This window comes from Pristiophorus japonicus, chromosome 16 (assembly GCF_044704955.1).
Source record: "Pristiophorus japonicus isolate sPriJap1 chromosome 16, sPriJap1.hap1, whole genome shotgun sequence".
Classification (NCBI taxonomy): Eukaryota; Metazoa; Chordata; class Chondrichthyes; family Pristiophoridae; genus Pristiophorus; species Pristiophorus japonicus.
The window spans coordinates 4,107,726-4,130,142 of NC_091992.1; the positions used below are offsets into that span (position 1 = coordinate 4,107,726).

A 22,417-nucleotide genomic window follows, 5' to 3' on the forward strand; every position below is an offset into this window, starting at 1 on the left:
GTCTCGAGGGCCCAATTGGCCGACTCCTGCTCCTATTTTTTATATTCTTATGCTGAGATTAATGCTGCCCTCGAAGTAAATACCATCGCGCTCAGTAAAAATTAATTGTTGGCCTGACACTAATTTTGTCCCAACTGGTTTTCCCCTTCTACCCTGAAGGTGCAATCTCTGGGGAGGGGAAGGGGAGAAAGAGAGGAGATACAGCCTCACAGGCACAAACAGCCCCATCGCACCTCAGCAGAGCCACCATTCTTTGTGTGCAAGTCTAGACTGCAAGGATCAGCAGGCTATTCAACCACGGAGGGCATCACAGCCAAAGCTGATCCTGTTCTCACCCAGTGATACTTCAGCAACTAATGAAGAACGCCCCCTCAGGCCCCAGAGGATCGATGTCTGAGCTCGATTTTCACCCTAGCAGAGACCAGCACTGACCAACTAACAAGGTTCAAGTAGTGTGTTTAACCGCCGAGAGACTCTTGTATTCCACTTTTAAAGGCGTATTCCACTTTTAAAGGCGTATTCTCGCCCAGAAAAAAAACTAATTGCATTGATGTCGCGCTTTCATGGCCTCCAGGACATTCCAAAACACTTCACAGCCAAATAAATTCTGTTCAAGTGTCATCACTACTGATCAATAGACAAACAGGGCAGCCAATTTGTGCACAGCAAGGTTCCACACACAAGAGATAAAGGGCCTGATAATCTGTTTTAGTGATGTTGGTTGAGGGATAAACAAGGGCCAGGATACCGGAGAGAACCCCTCTGCTCTTCTTCGAAAAGCACCATGGGATCTATTACACCCGCCTGAACAGACAGATGGGGGACTCGGTTTAACGCCTCATCTGAAAAGCGAGGTGTGATAGAAACATAGAAAATAGGTGCAGGAGTAGGCCATTCGGCCCTTCTAGCCTGCACCGCCATTCAATGAGTTCATGGCTGAACATGCAACTTCAGTACCCCATTCCTGCTTTCTCACCATACCCCTTGATTCCCCTAGTAGTAAGGACTTCATCGAACTCCTTTTTGAATATATTTAGTGAATTGGCCTCTGATTGAAACACAAGATTTTGAGGGGGATTGACAGGGTATATGCTGAGAGGCGGTTTCCCTCGGCTGGAGCATCTAGAACTAGGGGTCACAGTCTCAGGATAAAGGGTCAGCCATTTTAAACTGAAAGGAGAAGTTTCTTCATCTCAGAGGGTGGTGAATCTTTGGAATTCTCCGCCCCAGAGGGCTGTGGAGGCTGTCTTTGAGTGTATTCAAGGCTGAGATTGCTAGATTTTTGGGCTGTGGGGGAATCGAGGGTTATGGAGATTGGGCAGGAAAGTGGAGTTGAGGTTGAAGATCAGCCGTGATCTTATTGAATGGCAGAGCAGGCTCGAGGGGCCGAATGGCCGACTCCTGCTGCTATTATGCTCTTATGAAGGAAGACACCGCTGACAGTGCAGCACCCCCGCCCCAGTACTGTCAGCCTGGATTGTGCTCAAGCCCCGCTTTGCTCTGTATCTACCCCATGCAGTCACTGACCTGGGAGTGTTCGAACACCTTGATAGGCACAGAATAAAACAAAACCTGCTTGCTCACACATTCGGCAACCTCAGAGAATCAGGAGCGCATCACAACAGCTTCTTAAACCACAACATTAATCTCTCTCACACCCCTCAGCCACACCCTCAACTCTTCATTTCAGTGAAAATAGTATTAGAGGCAGAGGGAGCTTGATCCAATTATTAAGATAGGATGCAGGCTAACCTCTCTGCTCGTGTAAGCCTGATCTGATCTGCTTGTTTATATACATACATGACTCAGAACAAAACTGTTTTATCACAATAGGAAATAAGGGCATTGAACCCGATGATTTTAAGGAGGAGCGGTTCCGTAAGCACCAACCCACTCGAATGCTGTGGGACGTCTTTGGGAGAGCAACAAAGGAGTGCTATAAGTGACCTCAGTGCAATGTGGTACGAAGGAGGCATGGGTGCCTGCTCCTGAACCCCATCTAGTGATCCCAACAGGAAAGTGTGCATGTTGAGCGAGGACAGAATGGAGTTTAGTTGTGATGCTTCACCTGCACGAATAGCCTGCTGACCTTCGCCTTCAGACTTAATGAAGTTGCACTGCAATTATGCAGCTTAAAAACATAACACAATTCTGCGTAGTTAGTGATTGCAAAGAAATGCTGATACATTCAAACACTAAAGTGCTTAATTAACATCTAAGCAAATACAAAGAATGACTAAAGTGCGAGCAGTCCTCCAGCATTTTCAGGGGTGAATCCTCCAGAGTGCTGAATATTTGCCCATTTCACTGGATCAGCTGCATTCCACACCATGCCAGTGAGTAACATGCAGTACTGGGTTCCACGCTATAGGACTGGAGAGAGGCTTTAGAGAGGGTGCAGTGTAGAATCACTCGGACGCTGCCTGGTACAAGGAAATACAAATACAAAGTGAGACTTGAAACATTGGGTCTTTCTTTGCAGATCATGGGGCGATATGATAGAATTAGGAAAGGGAGGGAGAGGGAAGATAGCAGATTGTTTCCAGTAGTTGAAGGGTCAAGATCGAGGGGCCATAGATACAAGATTAAATATCAGCACAAATAACTAAAAGCTTGGTCATGAAGGTGGGTTTTAAGGAGCGACTGAAAGGAGGAGAGGAAAGAGAGAGGTGGAGAGGTTTAGGGAGGGAATTCCAGAGCTTGGGATGTAGGTAGCTGAAGGCACGGCCACCGATGGTGGAGCGATTAAAATCGGAGATGCTCAAACTGTTACTCTGACAGTCAGTCTGGGTAATAAAGTAAAAGAAAGAAAAACTTGCATCTTATACGACCACTGGACATCTCAAAGCGCTTTACAGCCAATAAAGTACTTTTGGAGTGTAGTCACTGTTGTAATGAGGGAAAGGCAGCAGCCAATTTGCGCACAGCAAGCTCCCACACACAGCAATGTGATAATGACCAATCTGTTTTTGTTATGTTGATTGAGGGATGAATATTGGCCAGGGCACCGGGGATAACTCCCCTGCCCTTCTTTGAAATAGTGCCATGCGATCTTTTACTTGAGAGAGCAGACGTCTCATCCAAAAGACAGCACCTCCGGCAGTACTACACTGGAGTGGCAGCCTAGATTTTTGTGCTCAAGTCCCTGGAGTGGGACTTGAACCCACGACCTTCTGACACAGAGGAGAGTGTGTTGCCCACGGAGCCACAGCAGACACATTTACCGCCCCCACCCCTGTTCACCAGGAATAGACTATCTGAGTCCTGGACGCGGAACAAAGAAAATCGACACTTCAACTGTCCCCTTCAGGATCAAGCGAGTAATCTAAACAAAAGACTTGCATTTCTATAGCGCCTTTCTCGACCTCAGGACGTACCAAAGCGCTTTACAGCCAATGAAGTACTTTTTGAAGGGTAGTCACTGGTGTAGTGCAGCAGAGTGTGTTGGACACATACAGACAGGAATGGGTACTGCTGAGGCTTTATATCCGTTTTGATGATGTCAACGATTTTAGTGGTGAGTATCTGTTAATTCCACACAAAGATTTCCGAGTACAATGGAATGAGCACCAGGCCACGGAAAGTCACTACCCTAACTATAGGTAGTCGTCCGGGAATCCCTGGCTGGGTCCTGGTCAATATCCATCCCAAAAGACCTGCTCACTCAGCTCATCTGCTGTTTTGTGGGATCTTGGTGTGCAAATTGGCCAGTCCATAACAATACTTCAATAACTGGACTTCAAAAGTAATTCAATGAGTGTCAAACTAATTGGGATGTCCTTAGAACATGATACAGTGCTGTATAGATGCTAGCTCACTCTTACTGTGCAAGATCGTGGACATATCTCAGAAGGCACGACTGGATTACTCCTCGCACTAATTGAGCACCATCACACACACTAACTATCCTGTCCACGGGAAACATTAACAGGGTTATGGGGAAAGAGCGGGGGGGGGGAATGGAACTAATTGGATCGCTCTCTCCAAGAGCTAGCACAGACGCGATGGACCGAGTGGCCTGTCTGTGCCGTAAGATTCAGTTCCATGCCCCCCGCCACTCACCCTCACGTGACACTGCCACCATTTAAATAAAAGGCCTGTACAATTAAATGAGTCTTCTGCTGGGAGTCCGTCGGCTTGTACTTGACTGGCTCAAATATTTCATGAAAAGCATCTGATTAATGCAAACAGCCTGAAATGTTCCTGGACGGATAGAAAAGCAGGTTGAAATCTCCCAGTGCAGAATGACTAAACAGTTGGCAAGTTGAAGGGGAACTACAGATGCTAAGGAGGGACCGATTGTTGCTGGGCAGGAGATGCTGTCCCTGATGGGTCAGAGACCCGTGCTACACCCAACCCACAACTTGATGCACTGTAAGGTTTGGGCAGATTATACGGTGCACTGTGGACTCGCTGTAATTACAGGCTCGTGACACACGGCAAGGGAAAGATAATCAGAGTTCTAATCATAAATACCACACAAGCATACTCAGAAGGGAATGGGTTTAATATACAGCTCAGGAGCTCCAACTTGTTACGTGGGTTGTATAAAGGACAAGTGCTGAGCCAGGTTACAAACAGGAAAATTAACCTATCTCCGGTCCCCTGGATTAAACATACCATCAAGCAATTGTCTCAAAAAGCACCTTTTGTCTTACCAATGTACACCTCACGATTCCCTTCCAGTTAAATATATTTATCCTAGCCTCAGCAGGGTTGGGAGAGAGAGTAGACAGCGAGAAGACAACCCAGTGATGCTGCTGCTGTAGAGAGCTCTGGTCAGACCCCGTCCGGAGTCACTGCGTCCAGTTCTGGCTCCCGCCCCTCAGGAGGGATATATCGGCTTCTTAGGGAGAGCAGCGCAGATTCACCAGAGGTTAAAAGGGTTAAATTAAGAGAGGTTGCATAAACTTGTCTTGCATTCCCTTAAATTTAAACGGTTAAGGGGTGATCAGTTAAGTGGGAATCGGGAACTCTCCCCCCCCCAAAGGCTGTGGGTACTGGGGGTCAGTTGGAGCTTTCCAGACTGAGATCGATGGATTTTTGTTGGGTCAGGGGATCGAGGGATACGGAGCGAAGGTGGGTAACTGGGGTTGAGGCACGGATCAGACATGATCGGATCGAATGGGGAAAACAGGCCCAAGGGGCTGAATGGCCCCACGTTCCTTCCCAACAAAGAGTAAAGGAGAGGCCCCCACTCCCAGCCCCTTCCCCCATGGTGGGGAGGAAGATGGGGCAGAGAGCCAGGAGTCGCCCTCCCCCAGCTGGAGCTGAATGCAGTCACTCCGTGCTGCTAATAATAGACTTGTTGGATTGCTTTGGCAATCTATGAGTGAGGGATCCATGTGCAGGACTGAAGGAGAAATCAAAGAGATGAAGCCTTTATTTTTAAACTGGTTAAACATTCACTGACGTACCCCGTCAGCAGCAATGGGTGCAAGTAAAAGGTGACGCATTTTGGTAGGAAGAACGAAGAGAGGCAAAATAAAATAAATGGTACAATTTTAAACAAAGTGCAGGAACAGAGAAAGCTGGAGTTTGACATGCATCAATTTTTGAAGGTGGCAGGGCAGGTTGAGCAGGTGGTTATAAAACACAGGATCCTGGGCTTTATAAACATAGAGGCAGAGAGTACAGCAGCAAGGAAGTTGCGCTAAACCTTTATAAAACACTGGTTAGGCCTCGGCTGGAACATTGCGTTCAATTCTGAGAAGGAGGTCAAGGTCTTAGGGAGAGGGTGCAGGGGAGATTGACCAGAACGGTCCCGGGGGATGGGGGGCTTCAGTGGAGAGGCTGGAGAAGCTGGGACCTTTGAACAGAGAAGGTTAAGGAGAAATTTAATAGAGGTGTTCAAAATCATGAGTGATTCTGCAAGAGCTGATACCAAGAAACTGTTCCCAGGGGCAGGGAGGTTGGTAACCAGAGGGCACAGATTTAAGGTGATCGGCAAAAGAACCAGAGGAGAGATGGAGAATTATTGTTACGCAGCGCGTTGTGATCGGGAACGCGCTGCCTGAAAGGGCGGTGGGAGCAGATTCAATAGTAACTTTCAAACCGGGAATTGGATAAATACTTGAAAAGGAAAGGTTTGCAGAACTATGGAGAAAGGGCTGGAGGAGTGGGACTAATTGGATCGCTCTCAGAGCCAGCACAGGCACGATGAAACGAATGGCCTCCTGTTCTGCAAGATTTTACCAACAATAAATTCCCCAAATAAGCATTGAACATGTCCACAGGCAGCAGTATTGAGCAAGTGATAGTGAGTAAATGGATCTTAAATATACAGTGAATGTGGTGAGGCAGATTACACAATAGTCATTAACTGTGTAGCCAAGGTCATGAGAACTGTACACAGCCAGGTTTATGGGAGGGGCTGTTTAGTAACCATTTCAGAATTGAAGGTGGAATTTATACAGTTAGTGTATTCACAGTGATCAATATATGGAAAAGGTCCTCCAGTTAGACAGTGGAGGCACAAGCATTTAAGAAACAATTAGGCATGATGGGGAAATCAGTTGGATCTTTTTGCACGGGTGCAATTTAGATGGGCTGAAGGGACCTTCTTCATCCGTAACTATCTTGTGACGTTAAGGTAAGCTGTAGTGGTGCAGGATGATCGGACACCAATCCACGGTACAGCTTTCACCGCGGGTGATCCGAACTGCAAGGTGCCAACACCAGGCACCGTAGGATGGGCACAGATCCCGTTGCACTCAGTTCCCAATCGGAGGTGTGACACACGGCGACCATGTTGCCCATCAGCAAGGTGGGATAGCACCATGTCCTTGGCACCTTTCAGCACAGTCGTTGCTCAGGAGGGAGGCCCCGCAGTGGTTTAGGTGGCCTCCATCCCAAGCTTGATTGGATGCCCAGGCCAGAGTCTAGCACCACATTCAATAACCTCCTGGTTCTATTGCCTAATGTTGGGCGATAGCTGTTTCCCATCCCACTATGTTCCAGGTGCTGTGTTAACTCTCTTCTCTCCCAATTTAACACACTTGGTAGAACCACTCACTCTCTGACCCTTTAGCAAACCTTTTGCTTCATAAATGACCTTCCCTCCATCATAAGGTCAGAAGTGGGGATGTTCACAGTGTTCAGTTCCATTCACAACTCCTCAGATAATGAAACAGTCCATGCCCGCATGCAGCAATAGCTGGATAACATTCAGGCTTGGGCTGACAAGTAACATTCACGTGCCAGGCAATGACCATCTCCAACAAGCGAGAGTCTAACCACTGCCCCTTGACATTCAACGGCATTACCATCACCGAATCCCCCACCATCAACATCCTGGGGGTCACCATTGACCAGAAACTTAACTGGACCAGCCACATAAATACTGGTAGGTCAGAGGCTGGGTATTTCTACAACGAATGTCTCACCTCCTGACGCCCCAAAGCGTTTCCACCATCTACAAGGCACAAGTCAGGAGTGTGATGGAACACTCTCCACTTGTCTGGATGAGTGCAGCTCCAACAACACTCGAGAAGGTTGACACCATCCAGGACAAAGCAGCACCCCATCCACCACCTTCAACACTCACTCCCTCCACCACCGGCGCACCGTGGCTGCAGTGTGTACCATCTACAAGATGCACTGCAGCAACTCGCCAAGGCTTCTTCGGCAGCACCTTCCAAACCCGCGACCTCTACCACCTAGAAGGACAAGGAGTGCAGGCGCATGGGAACACCACCACCTCCACGTTCCCCTCCCAGTCACACACCATCCTGACTGGGAAATATATCGGCCGTTGCTTCATCGTCGCTGGATCAAAATCCTGGAACTCCCTCCCTAACAGCACTGTGGGAGCACCTTCACCACACGGACTGCAGCGGTTCAAGGCGGCGGCTCACCACCACCTTCTCAAGGGGCAATTAGGGACGGGCAATAAATGCCGGTCTTGCCAGCAATACCCACACCCCTGAAACATATAAAAACATTTTTTTTTGAAGTGTTTGACTGTACCTGCAGTCAGACAGTAACCCACAGGTAGGTTCTCACTGCTGTCAGCTCCCCTCCCCTCCTGAAAGTGCTGATCCAGGATGTATGGCCCACCAGGTGCCAGTCACCCTCGGGTACCTCGTGCCCATTCTTCACGAGGGACTCCAGACAGTGAGTGCCAACAGGCCTCCGGGAGCATCACAGACAACCCAATCCTGTCCTTACCCAACCTCCGCATGCATACAACCAAGGTCACCGGAGCGGTGACGAGAAGCAGGAACCCCAGGCACACCAAGGCCACTTTGGTCAACCCGTGGTAACTGGGAGACCGGCGATGGACCTGGGACCCTCTGAGTGGGAGCAAGCTGTGCACACCATTACTAGAGCCGGAAAGCTGGAGGTGATACACCTCAGTTAACCCGTGGTTGTATCTGCCCATTCTGGGGGGGGGTTCAGGTGGATGTTTAGGAGCTCACGGCGCTATTCAGAAAGGAGCAGCTTGCCCTCAAGATGTCCTGGTCAACACTCATTACTCGACCGACAACACCAAATAAACAGATTCATTAGCGGCTCTGGGATCTTGCTGTGCTCATTATCCATTTAAGTCACCAATTCAAAGTCATTTATTCTTTGAGGGAAAGACTTGTATTTCTACAGCGCATTTCGTGCCCTCAGGATGCCCCAAAGCGCCTCACAGCCAATGAAGTACTTTTTGAAGTCACTGCTGTATTGTAGGAAATGCGGCAGCCGATTTGATCACAGCAAGCTCCCACAAACAACAATATGACGACGACTAAATAATCTATTTTTTGAGTGATGTGGGTTGAGGGCTAAATATTGGCCCAGGACGTCGGGGAGAACTCCCCTGCTCTTCTTTGAAATGGCGGCCGTGGAATCTTTTAAACCCATCCGAGAGCACAGAAGGGGCCTCGGTTTACCATCTCATCTGAAAGACGGCACCTCAGACAGTGCGGCGCTCCCTCAGCACTGCACTGGAGTGCCAGCCTGGATTTTGTGCTCGGGTCCCTGGAGTGGAACCCACAACTACCTGACTCAGAGGCGAGGGTGCTGCCCACTGAGCCACGCCTGACACCACAATGAGGTGCAATAAGGAACTATGTATAATGCATTCTTCATCAGATATCCACCCATCAGCTTTCTGAAGTAATGACTTGATTAAAACCTGTGCCAAGATTAGGACTGTGTTCCTCCACGGTTGAATAGCTTGCCAACCCTCACCATCCTAAACTCCTGTCACGGCATGAACCAGCAGGAAAGGAGGGGGAAGGGTGAAAATTGGGTGGGGGGGGGGGGAGGGGGAAGAGGAGAGCAAGAGAGCGAGAGAGAATATTATACATCTGCATTTGCGTTCCCCCCAATTAGCATGCATGAGAGTTAAGAGATTATAATACAAAGGGTCGAGGCGAGCAGCAAACAAATCCAGCTTTGTGCTGGGGGTCACTGCAATCAGCTGAACAGCAAAGAATAAGTTGGTGATTCAAATTCTAATACAGAGAATAACGGATGCCTGGGAAAGAATTAGAAGGCAGTAATCTAATCAGATAAACCCAGGATTGGATTACGTCCTTTAATTCTCTTTCGGGTATTTGGTTTTGTAACGCTCCACTCACTGTTCTGTTACCTGCAGTCACAGCTGAAGTGGTTCTTTGGCTATTTCAGCTTTGCTTTCCATCAAAGTTCCTATTTCTGGATTACATAACAATGACATTTTTTATTAGATTCATATAAATGAAGAGGTCGTCAACACAAGCTGCTGAGGTCAGAGGAGAAACAGAGGAGAGACCTTATTGAGGTGTATAAAATTATGAGGGGCCTGGATAGAGTGGATAGGAAGGACCTATTTCCCTGAGCAGAGAGGGTCAACAACCAGGGGGCATAGAATTAAAGTAATTGGTAGGTGGTTTAGAGGGGATCGAAGGGGAAATGTCTTCACCCAGAGGGTGGTGTGGGTCTGGAACTCACTGCCTGAAAGGGTGGTAGAGGCAGAAACCCTCACCACACTTAAAAAGTACCTGGATGTGCACTTGAAGTGTAAATTTCTATGATGCTATTCTATATCATGACATTGCACTGACCAGAGGTTAGGGACACCTCACTTCTTCAGGGGAATGGAAAGGTATCCAATGGGCTGCTCTCACCACCAGGGGCAGAGTTTCACTGCGCTCCCGGTACAAGTCCAGGAGGCTAGGAATCACTGCTCATCCGCCGGGATGTGTGCAGCCAAGCAGAGTCCATGTTACACCATCCGAATCAGCTCTGCTTGCTTTACTGGAGCAGAATCCCAGCGACACGGAGAAAGAAGGTCGGGCATCAAAGAGGGTGAAATGAAAAGCAAGAGGATAAACGAGGAGGAAAGATCAGGGAAATTTAGAGTCTGTGGAGGCAGTGCTGAAGGGCACCTCATCAAGATATTAAAATTATATCTGTAAAGTCCTGTCCCCTCAGTACAGATTCACACGAGGCATGTAGTGAAGTCAAGGTCACTCTGGACCTGCACCTTTATTTCACAGCTCTGGAATGCTGCACTTGCCCGAGACCTGTCCTTATATACCTGTCTCTTGCAAGTGCACCCCTGGTGGTAAGGTATGCTGGTGGTTACAGGTCATATCTTATTACAGTCATGTATAGCATGTTAGGATACAGTTATATATAATAATGTAAGATACATGACATCACCCTCCCCCAAGGTCTTATTGTCTTTATAGGTTCAGTCTCTCAGGTGGTCGACGCTCTCGCGTGGAGCGTCTGAGTTGTGGTTCAGTTGTTTGCCTTGGTGTCTGTTTTTCTTTGGGTGTGGTTGCTGGTATCTCGCCTGGGCTGTCTGTTTCGATTGGTGTGATTGTTGTTGACTTGCCTGGGCTGTCTGTTGGGATTGCCCTTTCCTCAGGTTGTTCCCTCTGTCTGTCCACCAGGTGTGGTGCGAGTTCCACATTGTAGTCTGCCTCTGGTTCCGCAGTGTTGTTGGTAAATCTGCTTTTGACTTGGTCTACATGCCTCCGGCAGGTTTTGCCATTGTCCATTTGTACTACCAGTAGCCTGTTTCCTTCCTTGCCAGTTACTGCAAGCCATTTGGGACCCCTGCTATAGTTTAGTACAAACACTTTGTCCCCTATCTCATTCCATCTCCCCCTCGAATTTCTGTCATGGTACTCCGTCAGCTTACGGCGCTCTGCCTCAACGATTTCGTGCATGTCTGGGAGGATTAATGAGAGCCTTGTTTTTAAAAGTCCTTTTCATCAACAGTTGCGCGGGGGGGATCCCAGTCAGTAAGTGCGGACGAGATCTGTATGCCAACAGCAGTCGCAACAGGCGACCCTGCAGCGTGGGACCTTGATTTTAAGCATGCCTTGTTTAATGATTTGCACTGCTCTCTCCACCTGGCCGTCTTGACGTGATTTATGCCGTGGTCAATTATAAAGTCTTGGAATTCTGCGCTGGTGAATCACGAACCAGTGTCACTGACTAATATGTCAGGAATTCCGTGCGTTGCAAACACGGTTGCGAGACTCTCCACAGTGGTGGAGGTTGTGCTCGAGTTTAAAATGGTGCATTCGATCCACTTTGAAAATGCATCTGCAACTACGAGGAACATTTTGCCCATGAATGGGCCCGCATAGTCTACGTTCACCCGCGACCACGGTTTGGTAGGCCAGGGGCTCAGTGGAGCCTCCCTGGGGGCATTGCTGAGTTGGGCACAAATGGTGCACCTTCGGACGCAGAGCTCCAAGTCCGCGTCAATACCAGGCCACCAGACATGGGATCTGGCTATGGCCTTCATGAGAACGATCCCCAGGTGCTCGCGGTGGAGTTCCCGGACAAATGCCTCTCTGCCTCGCAGAGGCATGACTACTCGGCTGCCCCACATCAGGCAGTCTGCTTGTAGTGATAGCTCATGCATGCGCCTGTGAAAGGGTTTTAATTCCTCGGGGCAGGCATCGCGAGCCTCTGCCCAGTCACCGGTTAGGACACATCTTTTTACTAAGGATAACGTGGGGTCGCTGGCCGTCCAGGCTCTGATTTGGCGAGCCGTCATGGGCGAACCTGTGGACTCAAAGGCATTGATTGCCATGACTATCTCCCAGTCCTGTTCGTCAGACCTTTCCGTGGTCACCAGGGGTAGCCTGCTGAGCGCATCGGCACAGTTGTCTGTGCCTGGTCTGTGCCTTATGGTATAGTCGGAGGACACCAGCATTTCTCTCCTCAGTTCATTGGAGAGCTCACATAAACTAGCCAACCTCCGAAGTTCCGCCATGAAGTCGGGTATGCTCTGACCCACACAGCGTCTGTAGTTGTAGAACCTGTGTCTGGCCATGTGTAGGCTGCTCGCTGGCTTCAGGTGGTCTCTTACCAGTGTGCTCAATTCTTCAAACGACTTGCTTGCTGGTTTCTCGGGTGCCAGCAGATCCTTCATTAAAGCGTATGTTTTCGAGCCACAGCTGGTCAAGAGATGGGCTCTTCTCTTGTCTGCCGTATCGTCGCCCAGCCAGTCTTTGGTTACAAAGCTTTGCTGGAGCCTTTCTATAAAGTCCTCCCAATTGTCTTCCGCATTGTACTTTTCATCTGATCCGTTGTTCACCATTCTGTGGATTCTGTAATCCCGTAACTCATCGCCACTGTAAAGTCCTGTCCCCTCAGTACAGATTCACACGAGGCATGTAGTGAAGTCAAGGTCACTCTGGACCTGCACCTTTATTTCACAGCTCTGGAATGCTGCACTTGCCTGAGACCTGTGCTTATATACCTGTCTCTTGCAAGTGCACCCCTGGTGGTAAGGTATGCTGGTGGCTACAGGTCATATCTTATTACAGTCATGTATAGCATGTTAGGATACAGTTATATTTAATAATGTAAGATACATGACAATATCGACAAGATAAACCGTGAATACTACTTCAAAAGTAGAAGCAAGGGTTATAAATGGAAATCAGTGACAAGTAAACTCAGCAGATATCAGGAAAGAAAATGGTACTCAAAAAAGGGGGCATTGTTTGGAATATCTACCTCGCAGGATAGCTGGAGGCAAAGGCACAACTCGGAACTCTGAGCGGAGTTAGAGGATTCGAAGGATGGACTTACATTTCTACAGCACCTTCCATAAGAACATAAATAGGAGAAGGAGTCGGCCATATGGCCCCTCGAGCCTGATCCACCATTCAATGCGATCATGGCTGATCCGATCATGGACTCAGCTCCACTTCCCCACCCACACCCCATAACCTCTTATCGTTTAAGAAACTGTCTATTTCTGTCTTAAAATTATTCAATGTCCCAGCCTCCACAGCTCTCTGAAGCAGCAAATTCCATAGATTTACAACCCTCTGAGAAGAAATTTCTCTTTATCTCAGTTTTAAATGTGCGGCCCCTTATTCTAAGATTATGCCCCCTAGTTCTAGTCTCCCCCATTAGTGGAAACATCCTCTCTGCATCCACCTTGTCAAGTCCCCTCATAATCTTATACGTTTCGATAAGATCACCTCTCATTCTTCTGAACTCCAATGAGTAGAGGCCCAACCTACTCAACCTTTCCTCATAAGTCAACCCCCTCATCTCTGGAATCAACCTAGTGAACCTTCTCTGAACTGCCTCCAAAGCAAGTATAGCCTTTCGCAAATATGGAAACCAAAACTGCACGCAGTACTCCAGGTGTGGCTTCGCCAATACCCTGTACAGCTGTAGCAAGACTTCCCTGCTTTTATACTCCATCCCCTTTGCAATAAAGGCCAAGATACCATTGGCCTTCCTGATCACTTGCTGTACCTGCATACTATCCTTTTGTGTTTCATGCACAAGTACCCCCAGGTCCCGCTGTACTGCGGCACTTTGCAATCTTTCTCCATTTAAATTATAACTTGCTCTTTGATTTTTCTGCCAAAGTGCATGACCTCACACTTTCCAACATTATACTCCATCTGCCAAGTTTTTGCCCACTCACTTAACCTGTCTATGTCCTTTTGCAGATCTTGCGTCCTCCTCACACATTGCTTTTCCTCTCATCTTTGTATCGTCAGCAAACTTGGCTACGTTACACTCAGTCCCTTCTTCCAAGTCGTTAATATAGATTGTAAATAGTTGGGGTCCCAACACTGATCCCTGCGGCACCCCACTAGTTACAGGTTGCCAATCCGAGAATGAACCATTTATCCCGACTCTTCGTTCTCTGTTAGTTAGCCAATCCTCTATCCATGTTAATATATTACCACCAACCCCGTGAACTTATATCTTGTGCAGTAACCTTTTATGTGGCACTTTGACAAATGCCTTCTGGAAATCCAAATACACCACATCCACTGGTTCCCCCTTATCCACCCTCAAAGAACTCCAGCAAATTTGTCAAACATGACTTCCACTTCATAAATCCATGCTGACTCTGCCTGACCAAATTTTGCTTTTCCATATGTCCTGCTACTGCTTCTTTATTAATGGACTGCAACATTTTCCCAACCACAGATGTTAGGCTAACTGGTCTATAGTTTCCTGCTTTTTGTCTGCCTCCTTTTTTAAATAGGGGTGTTACATTTGCCGTTTTCCAATCTGTTGGGACCTCCCCAAAATCCAGGGAATTTTGGTAAATTACAACCAATGCATCCACAATCCCTGCCGCTACTTCTCTTAAGACCCTAGGATGCAAGCCATCAGGTCCAGGGGATTTATCTGCCTTTAATCCCATTATCTTACTGAGTACCACCTCCTTAGTGATTGTGATTGTGTTAAGTTCCTCCCCCCACATAGCCCCTTGACTGTCCACTGTCGGAATATTTTCACAACCTCAGGATGTCCCAAAGCGCTTTACAACCAACAAAGTACTATTGAAGTGTGGTCACGTTATAATGTAGGGTTACATTTTTCCATCAGGACAACAGAAAAGCAAAGTGCCTACAACCCAAGCGTTCAGGAAATCAGGAAACAAGGGCGGCAATGGGCCCATTGTTCAGAGCAGATACGTTACTTTGTAAAACAAAAGATAAGATTATTTGGTAACTCGCAGAAACACAGCTCCTCTTAACAGCCCCGAACGGGAGTCTGAGATTGTGCGTCTGTATATTAAAGCTGCTTCTGTATCAGCCTGTGTACCCTGTCAGTGCCACTGATGCACGGGTCCTGTGGCCAGTGACAACACCGGGTAACAGTGCTGGACTGTCACTTGACTGGCACTTGACACTTGTATTGCCACTAATTGTGGAGAAGCTACATTTTGGAAGCAAGGAGCACGGCCAAGATACCCAGTGCAATCAAGATGCAGAATCACACAGCGGGCTACAACAACTCACATTTATATCGCGCCTTTAATGTAGTAAAATGTCCCAGGGCGCTTCACAGGAGCGTAAATCAAACAAAATTGACACCGAGCTAGAGGAGGGGATATTGGGGCAGGTGACCAAAAGCTTGGACAAAGAGGTAGGCTTTAAGGAGCGTCTTAAAGGAGAGAGAGAGAGCCGGAGAGGTTTAGTGAGGGAATTCCAGAGCTTAGGGTTGAAGCAGCTGAAGGCACGGCCGCCGATGGTGAGACGAAGGAAATGGGGGATGTGCGAGAGACCAGAATTGGAGGAATGCAGAGCTCTTAGAGGAAGTTAGAGATAGGGAGGGGCGAGGCCATGGAGGGATTTGAACACCAGGATGAGAATTTTAAACCGAGGTGTTGCCGGACCGGGAGCCAATGTAGGTCAGCGAGCACTGGCCTGAAAGAGCTGGAGCGCGAGCCCCTGCAACATCGTGTGCCACTCCGACCCGTGAGAGGACACCACCGCAGGTCGGGAGGATAAAAGAGCTGGAGCGAGCCCCTACAACTTCCAGCGCGAGCCGCTCCAAGTGTGCGACGACGTCGAGGCGGGCGACTGGGTGACGTGATCAAGGCCAGGTCGCCATTTGGAGCGTGGGCAGGAACATCGGCGGGGCTCAGGTACAGTAGAGGAGCTGGAAGATCGGGGCGGACGAGCGGCGAGAGATCGTGGCGGAGGTGCGGCAAATGTTTGAGGCGGAGAAGCGGCGAGAGATTGCGGCCGAGATTCGGTGAACGATCGTGGTGGAGGTGCGGCGAATGTTTGGTGCGACGGTGCGGTGAGAGATCGTGGCAGAGATGCGGAGAATGAGGGTACAGGGTCTAGAAGAGCTGAGGGCCCAGGGGGCAGCACGGGCCAGCCCACACTGCGATGTGTGCGCGTACTAGGTCCGTGCAGCAGAGCAGGTCTCCAGTCGTCCTGGTTAATCCTTGCCACTGGATAAAGGCCGAGCTCTGTTGAACCCGTGTGGTGGCTGATGTGCAACGATCACCCCACGTTAAAAAGATCCACACAGGCATCTTCCACCCTTCAATTGGAGTTCAGGACTGGAACATCGGGTCCTTCATTGAAACATGTGTGAACTCATCCCTTTTAGTGTGGAAGCAAGTCATCCTCGTTCGAGGGATCGCCTATGAGGAGGATTGGTGAACGGCACTTGGTGCGAGTTAGATGCACAACAGATGACAGAGAATTTAACCATTGACTGAACCTACCATTTAATGAAGTCAAACATCACTGGAAAAACAAACCTGCAGGGAAAGGGATCACTCACCTCATCCACGGAGATTGGCAGGATTACCCGACTGAAAGAAAAGGAAAAATGAGTAAATATCTAGAGCTCGAACAGCAACACACACATATGCTATGTCACCTTTTGCATTTTCACACCCTCCCCCACCTCGTTACTCAGTCAAGGTTTTTTTTTAAAAAAAAAGAGCAGGAAAAAGCAGTTAGATCAAACAAGCATCCTTTTTAACCCCAAGCACTCACCCCTTTCACCTTATCCCCAATACTAATACCACAAATGCCCTCTCAAACCCACTTCCACAGCCTACCGCACTAATTGGAGAAGAGGAGGGTGGCACCCCATGGCCGCACATATCGCCACGGTGTTACATCGAGTCTACAGCACAGAAACAGGCCATTTATGCTCCACATGTCGCCTCCTACACTGCCTGTATATCCTGCCATTCCCTTCTCCCCCATGTGTTTATCCAGCCTCCCCTTAAATACATCGATACTATTCACTTCAACCCCGCCCTGTGGCAGCGAGTTCCACATTCTCACCCCGCTCTCTGGGTAAAGAAGTTTCTCCCGAATTCCCCATTGGATTTATTAGTGACTGTCTGATAGTGATGGCCCCCGAGTTCTGGTCTCCCCCACAAGTGGGAACATCTTCTCTACGTTTACCCGATCCAACCCCTTCATAATCTTCAAGGCCTCGATCAGGTCACCAGTCAACCTTCTCTTTTCCAGAGGAGCGCACCCCAGCAGGGCCGGGAGATAAATTCCACACTCCCACTCCTCCGGGATGGTATCGGGGGTGGGGGTTGGGGGGGGGGGGGGGGGGGGTGTCTCCACAGGGGGCAGCTGCCGGCCAGTACTTTACCCAAATGGCCATTATTGATGTGTGAGCCGGGACAGCCAACGTCAAGCAGGCTATTATCTTCCCACAGACCAAGCCTGCTCCAGCTCTCACCCAGTGTCCACACACAGTCCGCGTGGATTTGCCAGGAGAGGGTTATGGAATAGCAGTCGGGAGCAGGAACACTGTGAGCCATTTTCCCACTCACAAATCTACAGGCGCCCTTTTGGTCTGTAATGGTCAGCGCCACGCTCGAAAACACGGTCACTGTGGGGCACAACTAGACCACTTACCGAAACGTTTAACTTCCTCATTGTAAACTTGCTCCCAGATAGTCAAACCCTTGTGCAACATTCCTTCAGCAGCAGTCCAACAGGAGGATATTACAGGAAGCAAGCCCACATGGAGGGCAAGACGTTAGGGTAGAGCCACAGATACCCCTGGGTGAACGATACCCTCAAACAACAACGTACCCTCTCGCCATCCTCCCTCCCCACACTGACGGTAGGCATGTGATCTTAATACTCATTCGCAAGGCATGTGCATGTGAACTTTAACTTTTCTGTGCGTTTGTTGGTAAAATGAAAAGCAGAGCACAGGAGTGTTTTTTTTAAAATTAATTTTTCGTTGCCAATCTTTCCAATTCTTTGTCAAATCACAAACGCCAGAGGTCACCTTGCACACATCAAGGATCACTCTGCGCCAATGCTCTTAGCCAAAAGGCCGAGAGCCACTGCACCGTTCCTGGAAGTACTGCAATACCAGGTTCATGTCATGGAGGTGGATGGGTCAGGCCCCCCACACACCTCCGTGGAGGTGGATGGGTCAATCCACCCCACCCACCTCCTATTTCCAAAAAGCATAGGAGAACCACCTTCCTGATCCAGGGAGAACCACTTTGGGGTCATGGTTACTCCCGTCAGGTCAGTTACGCATGATCTTAGCCAAAAGGCCGAGAAGAGTGTTTTCTGATTGTTGAGCTGTCAGCTGTGGCTCAATGGGCAGCACTCTCTCATCTCAGAGTCAGGAAGTTGTGGGTTCCAGTCCCACTTCAGAGATTGAATCTATGCTGACACTCCGGGGGCGCGCCGAGGGAACGCCGCACTGCCGGAGGGGCCGCGCCAAGGGAACGCCGCACTGCCGGAGGGGCCGCGCCGAGGGAACGCCGCACTGCCGGAGGGGCCGCGCCGAGGGAACGCCGCACTGCCGGAGGTGCCATCTTTTGGAAAGATGTTAAACCGAGGCCACGTCTGCTCTCAGGTGGACATAAAGGATCCCGTGGCACTATTTCGAAGCAGAGCAGGGGAAGTGTCAGAGCCAATATTTATCCCTCAATCTAAAGAATCTGATGATTATCGCATTGTGGTTTGTTGGAGCTTGCTGTGCGCAAATTGGCTGCTGTTGTTCCTGCATTACATCAGTGACTACATTTTAAAGGTACTTCATTTGCCGCATCCTGAGGTTGTGAAAGGCGCTATATAAATATAACTTCTTTCTTAGACGCAAGAAATAGGAGAAGGAGTCGGCCAATTGGCCCCTCAAGCCTGCTGCGCCATTCAATAATATCATGTCTGATCTGATCTTGGCCTCAACTCCACTTCCCTGCCCACTCCACAGAACCCTTTACTCCCTTATCATTCAAAAATCTGTCTATCTGCGTCTTAAATATAGTCAAAGACCCAGCCTCCACAGCTCTCTGGGACAGAGAATTCCACAGATTCACCACCCTCGGAGAGAAGAAATTCCTCCTCATCTCCGTTTTAAATGGGCGACCCCTTATTCTGAAACTATGTCCCCTAGTTCAAATTCCCACACGAGGGGAAACATTCTCTCTGCATCTACCCTATCCAGTTCCCTCAGAATCTTATATGTTTCAATAAGATCACCTCTTTCTTCTAAACTCCAATGAGTATAGACCCAACCTGCTCAACCTTTCATAAGACAACCTCCTCATCTCAGGAATCAACCTCGTGAACCTTCTCTGAACTGTCTCCAATGCAATATATCTTTCCTTAAATAAGGAGACCAAAACTGCACGCAGTACTCCAGATGTGGCCTCACCAATACCCTGTACAGTTGTAGCAGGACTTCTCTGCTTTTATACTCTATCCCCCTTGCAATAAAGGCCAACATTCCATTTGCCTTCCTGATCACTTGCTGTACCTGCATACTAACTTTGTGTTTCATGCACAAGGACCCCCAGGTCCCTCTGTACTGCAGCACTTTGAAATCCCTCTCCATTTAAATAATAATTTGCTTTTTCAATCTTCCTACTAAAGTCGATAACCTCACATTTTCCCACATTATACTTCATCTGTCAAATTTTTGCCCACTCACTCAACCTATCTACATCCCTTTGCAGATTCTGTGTGTCCACTTCACAACTTGCTTTCTCATCTATCTCTGTATCAGCAAATTTGGCTACATTACACTCAGTCCCTTCATCCAAGTCGTTAATATAGATTGTAAATAGTTGAGGCCCCCATGCAGAGCAGGTCTCCAACCACCTTGGTTAACCCTTGCTACTAGACCTAGCTTCATCAAGCCCATGTGGTGTCTGGTGTGCAACGGCCACCCCACATTTAAAAAAAAATCCACGCACAGGTATCTTCCACCCTTCAGGATGTAGTTCGGGAGCACCCCACTAGTTACTGTTTGCAACCTGAAAACGAACCATTTATCCCGACTCTGTTTTCTGTTGTTAGCCAATCTTCTATCCACGCTAATATATTACCCCCAACCCCATGAGTTCTTATCTTGTGCAGTAATCTTTTATGTGGCACCTTATTGAACACTTTCTGGAAATCCAAATATACCACATCTACTGGTTCGCCGCGAGGCGGCCCCTACCTGCGAGAGACCATCAGCGGCAGGTCGAGGCCATAAAAGGAGCAGTGAGCGGTGGCCATGGGCAGCATGGCAGCGTACCACGGCAAGGTACACCGTGAGCTGGTGCAGCAGGGCGACGGCAGCGAAGAGTGACGTCATCAAGGTCCAGGTCGGTGATTGGAGCGTGGGCAGGTACAGCAGGAGCGGCGAGGTTGGGGCCCAGGAGGAGTGAGTTCGGGCCCAGAAGAAGCGAGGGCCCAGGGGCAGCACGGGCCAGCCCACACTGTGCGATATGTGAGCGCACTAGATCTGTTCAACAGAGCTGGTCTCCGGTCATCCTGGTTAACCCTTGCCCACTGGACCAAGACCTGGCTCTGTCAAGCCCGTGTGGTGGCTGGTGTGCAACGGCCACCCCACGTTAAAAAAATCCACCCACAGGCATCTTCCACCCTTCAGGATGTAGTTCGGGATCTGGAATATTAGGTCCTTCAATAAAACATCTGTGAACTCATCCTTTTTTGGTGTGGAAGCAAGTCATCCTCGCTTCAAGGGACTGCCTATGATTTAACCACCTTGCCATTTACATCCTGAAACAACTTTAGCAAATTTGTAAAACATGATTTCCCTTTCATAAAACCATGCTGACTCTGCTCGATTGTATTATGCCTTTCCAAAAGTCCGACTACTGCTTCCTTGTTGGGTGTGTTTTACTTTCTTGGTTACTAAATGGCGCAAGTTGTTAAGTAAATATACACTTGAACTACATTTAACCTCTATTGTGAGCGAGTGCGAAGCGGTTTCTACTAAAATTAGCGTATGAGGCTAACACAGTGTTGCTATAGACTCACCTGAGGCTGGCCAGAAATTCCTATTGGGCGACACTAGGTTACAACATTCAATACCACTGCAGCACGAGTGTAGAAGTCACCTCTGCCGTGGGGCAGGTTTACCGAGGGAACTTATCGATTTTCTCGGTGGCTGGTATTGCACCAGACAACTTCGACAACAAATTAAACAACAAGCAGAGACTATGGAGGATTGCTGCTCCTTCCAAAAATACTGCCACAATTGGCGATGTAAACAATTAGCTAAAAATAAATGTGTTCCAGTTCGAAGACCAGGTCCGCTTCCCCTACCCTCCTCCTGACACCCAACCGCTGCCACCCTGACCGGCCCAGAACACAGGCCTGTCAGACTCCGTTGGTGATGCCATTGACAGTTGCGTTGTGCAGTATGTCCATGGCTGCCACCAGGAGCCCTTTGCCACACCTGGCAGAGTCTGGACTAAGCTCATCAACTGGTGACCCTCAGCCAGTCTCTACAGTTCATTGGAGGAGGAGACCGAGCGGGCTAGAGTTAGATATTGGGGTGGGGTGTCAGATAATAGGTGGCAAACTCCCGTTTTTCCCCCCCACCCCCCGGGACATATCAGCACCGGCAGCAAACAGCTGTTGCTCTGCAGGCTGTGTGAAGCCGCCAGATTTGCAGCTCCCAGCTCTGCCCATCACAGAATGGTGCTGTGAGAAGAGTAGTGCGATCTCCCCCTGCCCACCCCTCCGGCTCCCCCACACTCCCCTGCCCCCCTTCCTTTCCTTCCCCCCCCACCCGCGGAAACTGGTTCGGACACAGAACTGCCACATCCAAAGTGAAATACTTTGAGAGGAATTCAGTATTGTCCATACATCAGCACCGTGCCTCTCGCCTGCTGAAAAGACCTTGTTTTTCGGTTCCTGTGGTACTGCTGATCTCAGCAAGTGCGGGAACTTTCACCCTTGGCCACCAGCCAGCTGAACAAGACGCAAGCTCGGAGAATCAGGGCACCAGCGAGTGGCGCGTGCAATGTTAGAGAAATCCAGTGACAGTCCAGCAGAATTTAACTCACCGCCCCACCCCACAACACCACCCCTGACCTGCACACCCAGCCCCTCCACGCACCCCCCCCCCACCAAACACCCACCCAGACCCCCACCCCCCACCCACACACACCCAGACCCCCCCCCCCACCAAACACCCACCCAGACCTCCCCCCACCCAGACCCCCCCCACCCACACAGACAGAACCCCCCCACCCACACACCGCCCCCACACCACCCCCCCCACCCACACACAGACCCCCCCCACCCACACACACCCAGACCCCCCCCACCCACACCCAGACCCCCCCCCACCCACACAGCCCCCACCACCCAACACCCAGAACCCCCCCCACCCACCCACACCCGGACCCCCCCACCCACCCACACCCAGACCCCCCCCACCC

General features: G+C 49.4%; 1 protein-coding gene and 1 pseudogene across 1 annotated transcript in view; both read right to left on the reverse strand.

Moving 5' to 3' along the window:
* The window catches only part of pitpnaa (phosphatidylinositol transfer protein, alpha a), a 67,666-nt gene that overhangs the window by 34,620 nt on the left and 10,629 nt on the right, over nt 1-22,417 (reverse strand). The window contains exon 2 of the mRNA XM_070856904.1: nt 16,516-16,546. Coding sequence (XP_070713005.1) covers nt 16,516-16,546 — 31 coding nt within the window. The remainder of the gene's footprint in view (nt 1-16,515; nt 16,547-22,417) is intronic.
* Nucleotides 18,057-18,292, reverse strand: LOC139227310 (U2 spliceosomal RNA; annotated as a pseudogene).